Source organism: Coenobita brevimanus, chromosome 44 (genome assembly GCF_032717465.1).
Source record: "Coenobita brevimanus isolate Jiangsu-jjx chromosome 44, ASM3271746v2, whole genome shotgun sequence".
Classification (NCBI taxonomy): Eukaryota; Metazoa; Arthropoda; class Malacostraca; order Decapoda; family Coenobitidae; genus Coenobita; species Coenobita brevimanus.
Window position 1 is genome coordinate 48,165,423 of NC_136997.1, and position 17,412 is coordinate 48,182,834.

General features: G+C 39.7%; 1 protein-coding gene across 1 annotated transcript in view; it reads right to left on the bottom strand.

Annotated features, from left to right (window-relative positions):
* Window positions 1-17,412, bottom strand: part of LOC145398103 (putative neural-cadherin 2) — a 78,522-nt gene that overhangs the window by 14,150 nt on the left and 46,960 nt on the right. Inside the window, 6 exon segments of the mRNA XM_080271057.1 lie at window positions 4,144-4,333; window positions 7,728-7,750; window positions 13,060-13,443; window positions 13,696-13,818; window positions 14,189-14,362; window positions 16,045-16,242. Coding sequence (XP_080127183.1) covers window positions 4,144-4,333; window positions 7,728-7,750; window positions 13,060-13,443; window positions 13,696-13,818; window positions 14,189-14,362; window positions 16,045-16,242 — 1,092 coding nt within the window.

Below are 17,412 nucleotides of genomic sequence, written 5' to 3' on the forward strand. Positions count from 1 at the left end.
TCAATCATTTCCTGTGGCACCCCACGGGATGCATAGGGTCTCAATGAACTCTCTCCACCAATATTTGTCTCTTGCCATCTCCTTCAGGTCCCACCAACACTCCTCTCCTGCTTCTTTTTTCATTGTCCTCAACCAGGTTTCCCTCAGCCTACCTCTACCTCTTCTTCCTCTAGCAATCCACTCTGGCACATCCTGTATTAAACAACCTTCTTTTCTATATATGTGCCCCAGCCACTTCCAGCGAGACAGTCTCATATATTCATTAACTGGTTCCACTCTCGTAATATCCCTTACTCTTTCATTTGTAACTCTGTCTTGCCACTTTACCCCAAGAATCCTTCTCAGTATTTTATTCTCAAATCCTAATACTTTCTGATCTGTTGCAATTGTACTGTACCATGACTCATGCCCGTAAATTAAAATGGGTCTAACCATGGACTTGTAAATTTTCACTTTAGTATGTACCGAAAGCATATTATTATTCCAAACAGATTTCAACATTCCAACAGCTCGCCAAGCCTGTCTAATCCTCTCCTCAATTTCATTGTTTAATGATCCATTAGATGATACAATCGTTCCCAGATATTTAAAGTTTTCTACATTCTTCACCACATTATTCCCAATTACACAATCGATTTGGTTCTCCACGTTCATATTAATAATTTCAGTCTTTCCACAATTTATTACCAATCCCACTTTTTCTCCCTCCTCCACCAGACAATCGAGCACCCTCTGCATCTCGTAAATACTTCCGCAAATCAGTACAATATCATCAGCATAGTCCAAATCCATCAGCTTCTTATTTCTTTCCAGTTAATTCCTGCACCTGTTCTCCTTACAACCTTTTTCATAACATAATCCATAACCAAAACAAACAACAATGGCGAAAGAACTCCTCCTTGAATCACTCCTGACCTAACTTGAAATGGATCACTCAAAGAACTACCCACCATTACCTTACAAAAAGTACCTTCATGTAGGCTTCTAATGATATTTACAAACTTTTCTGGTATACCATAGAATCTCATAATTTTCAACATAGCTCCACGTGAAACACTATCAAACGCCTTTTCAAAATCCACAAAACACATGTTAAGTGGCATTTTCATCTCATTAGCTTGTTGCATTAGATGCCTTACAATAAAAATCTGATCATTACAACCTCGACCCTTTCTAAATCCCGCTTGTTCTTCTCTTAAAATTTTATCAATTACTGGCTCTATTCTGTTCAACAAGATTTTGGAAAAGACTTTTGCAACTACAGGTGTCAAAGTTATCCCCCTCCAATTGCCACACACACTTAAATCTCCCTTTTTTGGTATTTTTATAATCACTCCATTTTTCCACTCTTCTGGAATTCCACCATTATCCCAAACCACATTAAAAAGTTTCAAAAGCGCATCCATCAACTCGTCATTTTCCACCTTAAGCAGTAAAAAAAAAAAAAAAAAAAAAAAAAAAAAAAAGATATCCAGTATGTCTGGTTTAATCCATGCAAAATTACTGCCCGCCATGCACAGAGCAGGCATTCTGCGACATCATGCCCGAGTCTCTCTGTTATGACACGTAAACGCGATTTATGGTGAATATTTTACAAAATTATCATACAATGACACATAAATGTGTGATCGGAATCTCTGAAGTTGGATTTGAAATGACACGAAAATGCGTCACTGGAATCTCAAAGAGTTAATCAACCTCAAACCGGATCCCCACTTTGACCACAAACATGAAAATGCCTTGTTGTCATCATCCTGCATCTTTCCCAACCAAAAATGGAATGAGGTGGGTCCAGAAGGCAAGGAAAGAGACAAAAAAAATTACTGTGGAAATCTAATTAACAACATGCCAAATGAAATGGGCCAATCACACATTCATTCACCATTCAGGCCCCTGGAATTCTCTACCACACAGCAACACCTTTCTACACACATTCATAGTTATCTACCAGACAATAAAAAGCCAGAAACACTTGTCAAGCATCCTACACAAAATTCATCCAACCAGCTTGATCCCTTGTCAGCTCCCTGGCCTCATCAATCCCATTATCTTGCTTCTCACACACATTTCCCATTATTTAGCCACCTTCTTAGCCTATCATACCCCCTCAAACCTTCAAATCCTTTAAATTCACACACATACTCTTTCCACCACTTCATACCCATTCTCACCATATCCCCATACCATATGAACATGCATTAATACTCTATCCACTGACTTCCTTAATCCACATCTTTCAAGAATCATGGTTCTTATCCTAACCACTCTCTACCCTCCACTCATTACCCAATAACTCCTTCCCCACTGCTCTAACTGTTGGCGTTTTGTTTATATACCATACCAAAATCTCACACAGATGTTAAAATAGGCACAACTCCTTCACACAACCCTCTTGCAGCAGACACACACAAACCTGCTTCGTATCAAGGCCTTCATAACACCAGCCTCCTTTCTTCCCTGTGCCACTCTACTCCCCGTTCTTTTTTTTTTTTTTTTTTTTTTTTTTAAATATAACTGCACCCAGGTACTTAGATACTCACCAATTTAAGACTTTCACTATTAACTAGAACATCACACCTAAGAGTCACCTTCTCTCTCAACAACCATCATCTTACTCCTAGTTACGTTTACTTACAATGCATGATGCTCAGAGACATCAACAAAACTCTGTATGGTACCAGTCTACAAAAGTTCTTGTTCAGGAGCAGCATGTAGCAGCACATCATCTGCATTCAAGAGATATAAAATACTACACCCTTCACCATTCATTACTACCCACATCCTCTCTCCAAAACTACCGGTATGAAAAGAAAAAAGAAAAGAAAAAAAAAACATTATGACAGGAATAACACATTTCAGTCTACCTGTCCCCCTCTGAGGTTAACGTGAAGGGATGAGGTGGAGAGGTATGAATGAAGGTGGTGCGAACTGGAGGGAGGGCAGCTTGATCGTGAAGGCCAGGGTGACATGGAGGCAATCTGTCTGTGGCCATTCCTTCAAAGATTAAGGCATCTGGCTACAGAAATATGAAAAAACAAATACCACAAACACAGATTACCTGCACCAAGATAGATAAGTACTCCCAATCAAGGACCCCATGAACCTGAGAAACAAGTACGTCACACCACTCACCATGAAGAAGAAAGAAGAAGTGGGAAACTTCGAAGATCCATAAAGAATTCCTCAACATTTCTCCCATTTCCATCCAACACTATACTGTATTTCACAAACACAAACACCACTGCCATCCAAACCCTCCAACCACAATACATACTTCATTAGAAAAGACGTTCATCCTTCAAAACTATCTTTCCCACAACCATGCTACCACCTGGCCAGACAACAAAATGGCCACTGCCCTTCCTGGCTGCACTATCAACACAAAGTATAATAAAAAACAATCAACAATGCCCTGTCTATAATGCAGCCCTTCACATCTCAAAATTCTTCATGCACCTCACTATCAACAGACACTCCTCCAACATAAGCTCAATAAAAGACTTCTGAGAGTGATAGACTGAGATGGCTGATTTCCTGCAATCCGCTGAGTTTATGTCCAGATGAGCCTGGGATAACAATAACAAAAAGCACCAGTGAATTTTGCTCAACTTCAGTACGATTTCTAGTAGTAATGAAGTTAATGACTGATTAAAACAAGGTATTAAACAATGATAAAATATATATATATATATATATATATATATATATATATATATATATATATATACTGGATATAAAATAAAATTTAACAAGCAAAAACATTCCTTATGAAGGCATTACCAAAAACTTCCAGTACAAAAACTCCAAAGCCAAATCAAACTGTCAAGAGGTAGCAAGAGTAAATTAAAGTCATCAGATGGATGGGGTTAAACATATCTTAAGCGCAGATCACAAATGTCCTTGCTGGTAAGTGATGATCAGGGTGTAATGGAGAGACTGATAATGGCTGAGGTGGATACTGGTACTTAACAGGTACCAACACTGTCATCCTGTAATAACAAAGGTCAAGATATAGACAAAATGTGCACATCATATAGTGATATGACACCCACTGGACAACTTCTTCATCTTTTCCAGACATACAGTTCGTTTTGCCTTCTGTCTATTATTAAAGATGATACATAATCTCACTCCTTCTCTTACCTCCACTCCATGTACACCACTGCTCCATGTATCTCTGCAATGGTAGAATGTCTGGCACAGCATTTACCACACCAAGCAGCACTGGAACAAGTAGCACTGCAACAAGCATCTCAAGAACCAACACAGCATGCAGCACCACACTGGGCAGGAACACAGCAAGCCGCACCACACCAAGCAGGAATGCGGCACACTACACTGCAAGATAATCATGCATAAGATGTCCTAGTATGTCAAAAAAAAATACATCATCTGTATTTTATTCTTGCTGTTACCAAATTCATTCTGCCTAGGAGGGGACCCTAGCAATGAAGGAGTTAATGAAGGCTATATCTAACAGTACTACATGTATTTTACAGTTGCTGCAACCAGACAACTATGAGGTTAAGTTATTCAGCTCAGGCAAGAACCCTGGTAGTAAAATGGTTAATAAAGGGAGCAACATAATGGAGATACAGTACTTCAAATCCATTCTCTCAGCAAGATGCCTATCCTCAGAGCTCTCCCTCTGCTACCTCTTAATCAACAGACGTCCTTACTCGATACTGTAAAATAAAATCCACATTCTTTACCCTATTCCTGCAGAGTTCAAATTCCACTGTTCTTTCTCTAGTTTTGAACTCATTTAATGTGGGCACAAATACACACATATAGGAACATCTGAAGAAATCTGACCCATGAGCGAGGTTCACAGATGACGAAATTTATCTTCTGAATAACGTGATATGTTACTATGGTATTGTATATAAGTGGATATAACATGCAGGAGTGCAGAATACCAATACAGATTACAGTATTGTATGTGGCAAGGGAAACTAACCTTGCTTACCCCATTCTTCCCTATGCTTCTTTAATATTAGTATGGTACTGTACCAAGTTACATGTAAAGATCTATTCTAATCCAGTATTACCTTACTTTACCAAAACCATAACAAAGTACCGGTACTGGCATTAAGTTTCCAAACGGCAACTGGAGTTTTTCAGTCACTGTCACAAAGTCTTGAGCTACTAACCCTTTTTTTTTTTATATATTTTTTTTTTTAATGGCAGGTTACGTTGGGTCTGGTTAGTACTTGCCTGGGGTGACCGCCTGGGAACACCAGATGCTGTTGGCATCCCTACGTATCAAGTGGGGTTGGTGGAGGTTTAGAGCCCCTCCCTGTAAAACAATTAACTCCAAGCCCTTGGTCACCCTGTCTGGGATACATGGCGTCTGGCAATGAATGAATGAAAAATGCTTACGGCTGAATTGTCATCACCATCTGTAGTTACCATTCACACTGACCTGTGGGACATTGTATCATCCTCACATAATTATCCTAATACAGTACAGTATTTCTAAAATGAAAAGCCACTGAGAAATTTACAACAGGAAGGTGGTGTCAAGTTCCTAACAAGTCTCTACCAATCTGGCTGTTTCACAGGACTTCAACTTTTCATCACTTTTCTCTAACTATCCTATGTCAAAATGGAATAATTGAAATTCTGTATTGTAAGAGAAATGAAGTTCCCAATAAGACGCAAATCAACCTGGCAGCTTCATAAGAACTCATCTCAACGTAAACGGGTGACAATGGCTGGTTCAAGATGGATGAGTTGGCAGCATCATCTTTAGCTGACATTTTAAGCAGCTAGCTAGATGATAGCAAAGATAATGTGCCATTGTTGAATCTTCACAAATTCTGTGGATATAACTAATAATCGAGGGTACAGATTATACTGCTAAATGGAATGAGCTGAAACTTTGCATGGGCACGCCCTGTATGTCAGAGAAAGGCCATGTCAAGTTTGGTGTCACTGCATGTCTTGGGCTGTGTAGCAGATATAAATGTGCAGAGTATCTATGAGTGTAAATATTCGACAATGTGAAAATGACTGGCCATAAAGCACTTGTCGTTTTCAGTTAACCTACTGACATGATAGCCAGCTGATGTTGCCCAATTTCCCAAAATGAGTGCTTTCATTTGACTGAGGCATACATAGCACTGCAAGCCTGGCTGGAGATTGTGAAACCCTGTTGGTGGTAGCCTAGTGTCTGGCATAAAACTGTCAGCTTGAGGTCAGCAATCAAAATGTGCCAGGAATAGCCAGTTAGTACTTGGTACTCAAAACCCTACGTGTGCTGCTAACTCACCAACGCTGTACTAGGTACTGAACCCAAAGCCTGAGGGATTAGGTCTTATTTACAACAACAGAACGGGCGATGACGAGGATCCTACACTTGGTGGCACTGTGCACCCTGGGTGGAACAGCTGCAGCACCCACCCAAGAGCCAAACCTCCTCATATTATTGCACCTTGCCATAGGTGGGACCCTGATTTGACTGGTGAGGCACTGTCTACCACATGGGGACTCCGGATCCCCACACAGTGTATGTACTGCATGGTACCTGTAGGACGGCCCCACAGAACCACTTGCTAACTGAGATCATAGGGTATGCTCAGCCAGAATGAATGGGGTTAAGCAACAATAAAATTGGACTGAACTTCTTTCAGTTTTTAAAAAAACAATCCTGTATTCTGCAAACTGGAGTTAGCAGTCATGAGAAGATTTGGTTTTTGTGTGATTTAAACAACTGTATCTAAACCCTCATTATGCATTGAAAAAATAAATAAATAAAACTGGCATCAGTCTGCAACACCAACTATACTTAGGCCCCTCAGCTTCTGGTATGGGATTAAATATGTGGTTTCGGGACAATTCACCGTCAAGTCAATTCACCATCACAATTTCTGAATTAGGTTAATTATGGGCAGAGTGCAAAAAATAAACATCCCAAGCCTACGCTATAGGATGACATATACCCTAATAGTTCCCATGAACATCAATTATTATATTATTAATTAATATTAAGCATATTTATAGAATGATGAGGAATCGTCCATGTTTTGACAACGAATTGTCTAATGAAGGCAAAATTCAAATTGTCCCGGAACCCTTGCAGTTTCGGGACAATTCGCCGTCGCCAATATTAATTAATTTTAAGTATATTTATAGAATGACAGGGAATTTTCCATGTTTTGACAGCCAATTGTCTGACAGTGAATTGACAGCAATCTGACAACGGCGAATTATCCCGGAACCAAATATTTAACACCATAAAGATGAGTATGTAACTGAGGGAGCTCAATACAAAAGCTTAGGCATAGGCTAGCACTTTAACACCATGCTTTCAAACTCTTGACACTACCTTTTACTTGTGCTTCATGTACTTCAGAACATTAAACTAACAAATTTTTAACGAAACTGGAGTAGGAAAAAAAAAATGATGGAAAAGTAACGATGCAGGAGCAAAATGTTAAATGCCTTCCCTGCCTGATTCTCCGTTACCACTCTCACTTACTTTTCCTCCCTGGACTTACATAATACTGAAATTATACATCTTAATGAACTTGGCAAGTATCCGGATGAAAAGTTGGAGGAAATATGAAAGTGGAGGAGCAAAAAGCAATGAATGTACCCACCGACTCATTACGTAGCTAGGGGGCAAAGAAGCACTCACTTTTCATCTCTCTCGCCTCCTTTTAGTTCTATACTGCACATAAATCACACGCCAAGATACTCCAACTAAATACCTCTTCACTAACCTGCCCAGAGAATCGATGAGAAGCTGGAGAATAAGATGGAAAATCCAGGAACAAAAGGTTAAATACCCATCCTCCACGTCATCAAGAGTTAAAGGGACCGTCATGGCGGCTGCAGGTGACGCTCTGCCGGCCTTTAAATTTCACTAATTTCCCTAATTTGGTTGTTTAAAAATATCTAGTATGTTCTAAAATATAAAAAACTCTATGAAATCCCTAGAAAAATAGGTAATATCTTGATTGTCACTAAATTTTTTTTAAAACACCAGCTACATTGACACCTCTCCAGCTCACACTTAATGGCGCAATATTTAAAATGCTATGGGCGCTTGTTATGATGGACATTTAAACTGCTGGGTATTTAAGCACTGCGGAGATTTGTGTTACTGGATATTTAAATTGCTGGATTTCAACCTGCCTGTTATGCTGGATATTGGTTGAGATCATAGACGAATACAGTATGAGTAAATCATTTTCACATGTTGGTATCCCAGTTTTCAATATTTTCTGTATTTCAAAGTGCTTGTGACAGTCTTACTGAAGAATGTTTCCCATAATTTCATTTCTGGAGGCCTCTCCTAGGAGCCATAAAGTGATCTCGAAGTAACAAGAATAAATTTTAAAATATCCTACTGAAAAGCTTCATTAATGGAAGCTTTGTAAATCTACCTTATCCTTGTTCTCATCCTAACCCTGCTTCCACGAAAACAGTGGGATAGATAGGTTACCTTCAGGTAACTCTACACTGAGAGACAGGCCAAATGGTATCTTGTAACCCAGGAAACCACTTGCTGTACAGAGCAGTAGGAATATAGCCAACTAATGGAAGCCTTGTGTTTTAGTGGATTGTGGTGCTCTAACCAGATGTGATCTAAAGAGGTTTTCATTCATGTTCTGTCTGGGGTTTATTGCTCACAACACTAGTCAGTTAATTCCCTGAGGCTCAGCAATCCTCTACAAACCAACCACCTAAACATGTCATCTGCTGTCCATACTAAATAGCTACATACTGGTACTGTCACACTCAGGACTAGTTTAATGGTAACTACTACAAAATAAGTAGTAACCATTCAAAGTACGTAGCATGGTAGTCATCATCACCATCATCATCATATCACCACCAAATTTCCTTCTATTTCAACAGGGTGGGCAAGAAACAAATTTCAAAAGCAAAAAAGTGAAGACAAAGTTACTGATCAGTATTGTGCATAATGAAATATACCAGACATCCATTTACTCATCATTAAATCCTTAATTATCCCATCAGCAGTAAGGGAGCCCTGGACTAGGCTACTCTCTCCACTGAAGACAACTGACCATTTACTCATCTCTGAGTGGCATTATGTAAGCAGTAGCCCCAAACACCTGCCACATTTAAACCTTTAATTTGTCTCATCTGGTTGGAGAACCTTAACCCAGTAAACCACCCTGGCATCCATTTACTGATTGCAGTATGTGGTTACCAGGTACCAACCAGCAAAGTAAATGTTTTCCTGGGTTACAAGAAGCCATTTGGCTTTTCACTCAGTGTAAAGTCACCTGAAGGAAGCAGTACATTGAGTGGATGGGGGGGGCTCCCCCACCTACTATCAAACTCCCCATTACAGCTTTCAATTTATAAATGGCTAAGGTGAATAAATTATCAGTGAATGGTAAGTTTTATTTTTCTAAATATGAAAGACTTTATCCTCCATAGAAATATAAAACTATCAACACTCGTAACACCCGTTTAGTGTCTTGGTTTTATATCACAAATACATAGAGAATTCTTAAATATTAGTTAACATTATAAAAGTACAAAGGTAAAGCAATCACAAAAATATCATGCATCTTAATACAGTCTTGTGTATGAGTCCACGGGTCATATTCTTGTATACAGAGGACTCCATGGCACTTCTTCCTTACTAGTTTATGTCTGCGTAAGACATTAATATTCTCCTGCATTATCTATGGGTTCTGTGAGGATATTTAAAAGATGTATCAACAGAGAACAGCAAGGAGTAGTATAAAAAAATTTAAAGTGTAAAGGAAGATATGCTACGGAGCCTTCAAAGCACAAGAGAAGCTAGCTCCTAATGTTGTTATCCATCATAAACTTACTCACATCATCAAATTAGCTGGTAAATGAGTTTTCAACATGCAACAAGTGCAAATATCTTCTTATCTATACGTCAATATTCATGTCAGCCAACAGGTAAATGCAGCTTTATTCAGTTAACTAACGCTGAATGTGTCAACAAGTGATAATCAATGTTCAAACAGTTTTTCCAGAAGATGCATCACCTGCCAAAAACCTGGCATAGAAATGTTAAGAAGTAATAGATGGAGACAGTCCTCCATCTCTTAAAATGCTGTACAGTATTTACAGATGAAACTGCAAGGTAAATTCACTTTGGTAGCTAAATGGCATTCCAAAGTGCTATACTGATAGGTTTCTATGATGATACTCTGAAGTGCCTGCAAGCAAAGTGACAAAGTGTTAAGATATTCCTATCAGCAAATGCCCTGTCCATAAACTCCATCTGAGAGTGGCTCTGTGGGTCACCTTCTGGCCTGCTTTTTTCCACAGCAAAATAAGCCAGTGGGTGTAAGTCAGAAAAGCTGTTCCTTCAAAACAAAATGCAACTGAGAAAATACAGAACTTAAGCTCTATCCTGTGTATCCCTTCCACCTAAATCAGAGTGTGGTGCTGCATTTCAAAGTACAGTTTAGGTGATGTAGTGTGAAAGGTGACTATGAGGGACTGCAGTACAAGATATGGGCATGCATGGTGTGGCAGTATGATGTGTGTCCATATGTGGTATGGCAGTGTTATACTCAGAAATGTTTGATGTGGTAATGTAAATTGTGACTGCAATATGAGTATAATGTATGGTGGTGCACAGGGTGTATGGTGTGGCTGAGTTTGGAAATGTGCGGTGTTGTAGTGCAAATTGTGGCTATGACGTGTGGTGTTGCAGTGTGTAAGATATGTGTATGATGTTTATACAGTATAGGGTCTCCTCATGTATTTTTGAGGATAGCAAATATTGTAATGCTGTGTATATAGCTACCTTTACATTGGCATATGGTTAAATAGTGGTCCAATCTTGTTTGTTGGCCATAGCTAAAACAAAATGCAAATGAGAGTGGATTTATGTGGCCTACAGTTAGAATGTTCAGAATTTGGTGCTGCCTTAGCAATCTACACTACTGTGGCTCCCCATTTACATGAAGAAAGAGAGGAGTATTGAAAACAAGTGAAGAGAAACAAAGGAAAGGGAAGAGAAACAAGAAAAAGAAAGGAAACAGAGTAGTGAAGAAAAAGGAATAGAAGGCATAGATGGAAAGGGAGGAAAAGAGAAGTGAAAGAAGAGAAGAGAGGGAAGAGAAGGGAAAATGGAAAAGTAGCTGCCATGTTATAGCTAACAGACAATATATGAAACAATAATGTTACAGCCTGGTCAATATCACACTTTTCTTGGAGAAAGTTTACTAAGTGCATTCAGACAAATGTGATGGCAACTGCATATCAAATGAATGTTATGCATTCTTAGGAACATAACTGGTTAGCATATCCTCACTGTTAACATCATCAGCATCATCATAACTCTGTTTCTCACTGTAATAAAGGGAATGGGTTGGAAACACAAACAGGAAGTCAATTAAAATATTATCCAATGTCTCATTATGACATACAGTATGAAACAAGGACATGGCAGGTTTTGATTCAAGACTGCATGTTCTGCTTCAACCATCTATCATCTAATCCTTTCTTGCTCTATCAAGCAACACACTGGCCCAGGGCTACCCAATCCAGACACTTAAGGCAACAAACCACACATTCGCTATGCTGTTACTCATAAAAATACAAACTAATATGGCAATGCCTGCACTTTCAATTTCTCAGAATAATCAGCCGTGGCTCAGTGAGTTAGAGCGCTCAGACCGACCCAAGGGCCAATGGTAGACATCAGGAACAGCATCTGGTCATAAAGTGCTACAGGCTCCAAAACCAAAGTTTTACCCAGGGGCAATGCCTTTGCCCTTATCAGCAAAAGGGAACACAGTGTTAAAAAAAAAAATTACTGCAGCCTGCCTAAGGACAAAAAGCAGCAAAGCCTCAGACAATATGAGGCAGAATAATCATGTTTGAATAATAAAAGTTGTCACCAATGTCACACAGAATTTTATCATCTACATCAGAGTTTGAAGAGGCAACTGTATCTATCATGAAAGCTTCAGTGCTGGAAAACTTACCCAGGCTTTAACATTTAAGTCAAGGCTGGTTTTGTGTGAGGTGACTAATTTACCCCTTTAGTAGGAGGTCATCATATTTATTTTATATTTCCTACCACAAAACCCTTTGAGTCTGCTGAGAAGACAGCCCTATTAATAAGTGAATTAGATAAGGTTTCTATTACGTTTCTATGCAGTAAGTGCTTTATCAACTTTGCTATCAACAGGAAATGAGAGAATTCTTCAGCTTAAGTGAGACCCTCTGTAGTGAAGGAGTTACGTCAGTGAGTACAGTAATTCGTCCAATGACTATGAATAATCAAGTGGTCTCATGATTATTGGAGAATTTTTTTCTGATGGTACTGTGGTGAATGATTATAGTGTTTAATAGAAGCAACTTTTTTTATGCAATACGGCTTATGATAGGATCTTCACGTCATTATCTTAAGGCTTTGAGCACTAATGAATTACTCTGATGAACTGGCTCTTCTCAAGAAGAAGCTCGGTCATTATTATTATTGACTCAGTTGGATACGTTTGTGTGAAACCGCTGAATGTGGTGAATGTTTTTGGCATATCCTGTAGAGCCAGGATTCCGAGGGCTTGAATGACGAGTGAATGGAAGTGTGGCCTATTTGGATTGGGCAAGTTTGTGCTGTCCGGACACCGCTACTCCTCACCCTGCCCTTGGGTGGGAAAGGAGGTCTGGATGATGATGATGACGATGATGATGATTACTATTAATGTTCTTATTAATTCCTCCAGTATGAGGGGTCTCTTCCTACAGAGAATATAATTGGACAGGGTGGGATGGCCAAAAATAAAGGGGATGTCACCACACTCATCACGCTGTTGAAGTTAATTTTAGTAGTGGTGAATATCTGATTGTAATGTATCTAGATATGTTTATTACTGAAAATGACATTAATAAATTTCTTTACTGAAGTTATACACTACTTCCTTCCACCCCCAATTCTGTACCCAAAGTCCAACTGATTAAACTGGCTACTAATATCCATCGATCTTGATAAGGAGGATGAACAAGAACAAGCAGTGTCTGTAGCTAAACTCTTGCTCTTACATTCCTTACTTACACACCTGGTCCCTCTCGCAGTACCATCAGTAACAGCATAACTTATGGTGCTATTCTTCACATGGGGTAATGTGATGTGGGTAGAGGCAGACTTGCTGATGAGAGCAGAGGCTGATTTACTGTGCCTTGTGCTCTTGTGTTTCTCTAGTGCGCAGCTGCAGTGCCAAGGTGAAGCAGTGCAGGAATGACATGCCTCACAGGTTTTCAGTAACATTTCTCCACTTCTACTCAACACTGGGATGTGGGAATAACAGCTGGTGGTGGCTAAGTTTTCCGTGCCGCCTGAACCAGCGGAGGTCACGGCAATGAATGTCTTGCGCCTCTTAAGTGAACTGTGAAATGCTTTGTCACACTGGTATTTATGTTGATTATCCTCAGTTCCATGTGCTAATGATGATTCCCTAAGTCCTTGAATTACATTACACCTATTCACACATGTATTATCCAAATCCCTATCCACACTTAAATTACTTCTGTCCAATTTAGTCTGCAACATGTCCGCCACTGAGACAATAATTGTATTTTTCTTTGACTTGTCTATCACCTTGGAATTATTATTTTTCATATCTCTCAATGTAGTTTTTGAGTTTGACAAAATTTGATCACTCGTGGGTGTGTGAGAGAAAGAGGAGCTAAGCTGCATAGCCCCACTTTCCATACCACTGGCTAGCACTTCACTTATATTAGTTGTCTCCTTTGCCTGAGGACTCCCAAGGCAATTAAGCAGATTAGACACTTCTTGAAACCCTCCCAGAAGTCGGAACTCGCCGCCAAATTTGCCACCTGAAATAAATGATCATGTTTATAAGAGTAATGGTAACTGCATTATCATCACCATCTTCATGACTTCAGAAACAAAGATTCAGAAAACTTAGAAAAAGAAAATATGAAAGTGGAATCATAATCACTGTCATCATCATCATCCCTATTATCAGCATCCTGAACTATATTCAGAAATATGAAAAGACAAAGAATGAATAAGAAAGAAATATCATCATCATCATCATCATCAAACCTAATCCAGGCGATGTGATAGGACTTCTGATGCCAATAGTAGAAAGAAAAAAAAAAAAAAACTTTCAAAATAAACTATATAAAGCAAGATGATCAAGTACATTAAAATGGTGGAGGTTGTTACAATGCACCAACTTACCAGAGCAACAAGATGACAGTGAGCCTGGTGAGCTGCCGTCACCCTCATAGGCATAGTTACGGAGGTCATCAACAGGTGTGAGGCGGGATGGACATACACACCCACTGCCACTACCCTCACCACCACCCTTACCACCACCAGCCCCTTCTGTGTCATGTCTTAGTACATCAACACCTGTTAATGTATACACATTAGTAACATAACATATTGCTTTACCCTTTCCAAACTTATATTTTCTCTTCACTTTTTTAATGTTTTGATGGCAGACCTGCCTATACATGGTGGCGCTGTGCACCCTGGGTGGAACATCTACAGCATCCATGAGGAAGACAAACCTCCTCATATTTCCCTGAACCTCACCATGGGAAGGGCCCTGTTCTGATCCTAATAACATGCTGTCTAATGCATGTACCTGTAGGACAAGCCCCCAGAGGCAGTTGCTTACTTAGGGTCAATGGATCTGCTCAGCCAGACAGACTGGAGTTAAGCAACAACAACAACTCCAGTAGGCTTATTCAGAGGCAAGTAAAAGGGGTGAAAAAATAAACTCTACAATAATCCTCTTCCAGTGCAGTATAAGATTCACATACAGAACCATATTCTGAAGACTTTCTAATGAGATCACATCTGACTATACAAGCTCATCAGTACACCCACAACCACTACCCTCTCCACCATCACCACCTTCACCATAACACCCTAGTACACCAACACCTAGTACTGGAGAGTTATAATTACATGATCTCAAAACCAAGCTACGTCACCACTCAAACTGCCATATCACACCACACCATACACTGCAACACCACACCATCCACTTCAATACCACACACAACCATACCTCACACTACCTCACCTGAAACTATCATACCACACTATCACAGCACACAGTGCCATACCACACACATCCACACCACTTCATCATGCTGCCACATCTCACACTGCTACACTACATACTACCACACCACACACTTCACACTGCCACACCTCACACTGCTACACCACACATTGCCACACCACACACTGTTACATCTCACCCAAGCACTTTTCACATAGCCATACCACACCCAAGTCCCTCTTTTATTACTCATCTTCACTCCTTCCATGAATCCAAACTGCTTTCCTTCAAGCATTCTTCTACTTTATCATCATATCAACAAATTCAAGCTGCCTTCCCTTATGGACCCTTCCACATAGCATCCACCTCATTCTTGGTCTCCCTCTTCTTCTCTCCAACAACTCAACCTTATTATGTAAATCCATGTCCTTCCTGAGCACTGTATGAGAGTGTGTAATGGCCTCCACCAACAACTCCATCTCCATCACCTCACACATCCTTCCAACAATGAATCCAAGATGTTTTCTCATGCACAGTCTTCCATTATATTTTTCCATGCATCCACAAACCCAAGCCATCATCCTTTACACACAATTCCACTTTCTCCAGCTATCCACATATCCGTACTCTTCCATGCCATCAATCTTCTTTGTTATAATTAGTTTTCATAATTTCATTCTTAAATACTGAATCTGAATTCTCCTAAAGAGCTGAGTAAAACACATGTTGACTCCTTTTGCCAACTTACCTCTGTCGCTTCATATAATCTTCCGTCCATTAATCCAAACTGCTATCCCTCATGTCTTCTCTTATTAATTCATCTATCCATCTCACTGTTGATGTTCTTCTCCTCATCTCTTTCTTATATTAAAGAGATAAGGATACTCAGTCTCTCCTTTTCTTATGAATCCATACTTCTTCCCTCAAGCACTTTCCCATTAATCCAAACCACTTTCCCTCACATACTAATAAACTAAATTCATTCTCTCGGTCTCTTTAACAGCCTTACTTGATAAACCTGCATCTTTTTTATGTGCCGAGTGGGAAGGTGTGCTGACTCCTGCTACCAATTTCAACTCTGTCACCTCCAACTGTGTGTCACTGTGTCTGCTGGAGTCCCTTGTTGTCTTCTCCTCTGTTCCATCACTCTCACTAAACTCCCTCGACTTTTGTTGCCGTCGTCTCAGATGGATTACGTAGACCACAACCACGACCACTGTTATACATGAGATCAGACATGTGTAACTGAGGTTATATGAATATGTTCACCTGATATTCTACCACTTTTACTCCTGATGTTCCAGCACTTCTACTTCTCACTTCCTTCCGTTAACTAACACTTCCAAACTGAGACAGGCTTCGTACGTTGCTCTGCCTAAATATGATTCTTGATTTGACATGATACATTAGGGGGAGAAGTGAAAGACATACAGTAAGCATGTCCCTGCCTACATCACTACCATGACCCTTGTTAAACAGAAGACCAAAGAAGTGAACCTTACTTTTTTCTATTATAATACTGTTTTGCTTTTTGCTTGTTTTTCTTTCCACGAATAAAAAAAGCAAATAGTTGAGAACCTGCAAGACTTGTTTCTTCCAAGGATAATAGAAAAAAAGAAACCAAATCAATATACATTCATTCTGAGATACCTGGACATGTAACAGACGAGGTCACAGGCAGTGGGAAGGGCAGACTGAGGAAAGAAGTTCCTGAGCTGACCAGCTGTATAAATGAAAGTCTGAAAATACCAGCAGGTTCTAGTTTTAGACAGCTGGACGACCCTTGTTTCCTTTTGTACAGTTTTGTGTTTTATATTTTAAGCCTGGTTTAGTCAGCTAATTTATTGAGTTTTAAGGAAAACTTTTAATAGTGAAGCTTCAGCAAGGCCTTTGATCATCATCAATCATTCATCATCCATTCCTATGGTGCCCCATGAGAAGTGTTGGAGCCCAGGGGTTGGCAAGTTGGTCCTGACATTTAAGATGAGAGCGACCAGCCTCATTCATCCCTGCTATAAATCTTTACAGGCTCAATTAGACTGGAGTGCCTTAATTACCCACTAAACTACCCAAACCCATAATGTGATACTGGTTATATGGTTACCAGTGTAGTAAATGGTTTCCTAGAGTACAGGAAACCATTTGGCTTGTCACTCAGTGCAGAGTCACCTGTAGACAGACTGAAGAGGAAGGAATGAAGGAAAGAAAGACAGAAGAGGATGGAAGAGAAGAAGGAAGGAAGAGAGAAAAGGGCTACAGTCACCCGAGAGCAGTGGATGGTGAGAGAAAGGCCTTTGATAATAGGGGAATTTAAATAAATCTAACTTAACCACTCCAGTACAAGCACATCTTTTAACTATTATTCTTGCTACTGCCAGATCATTTA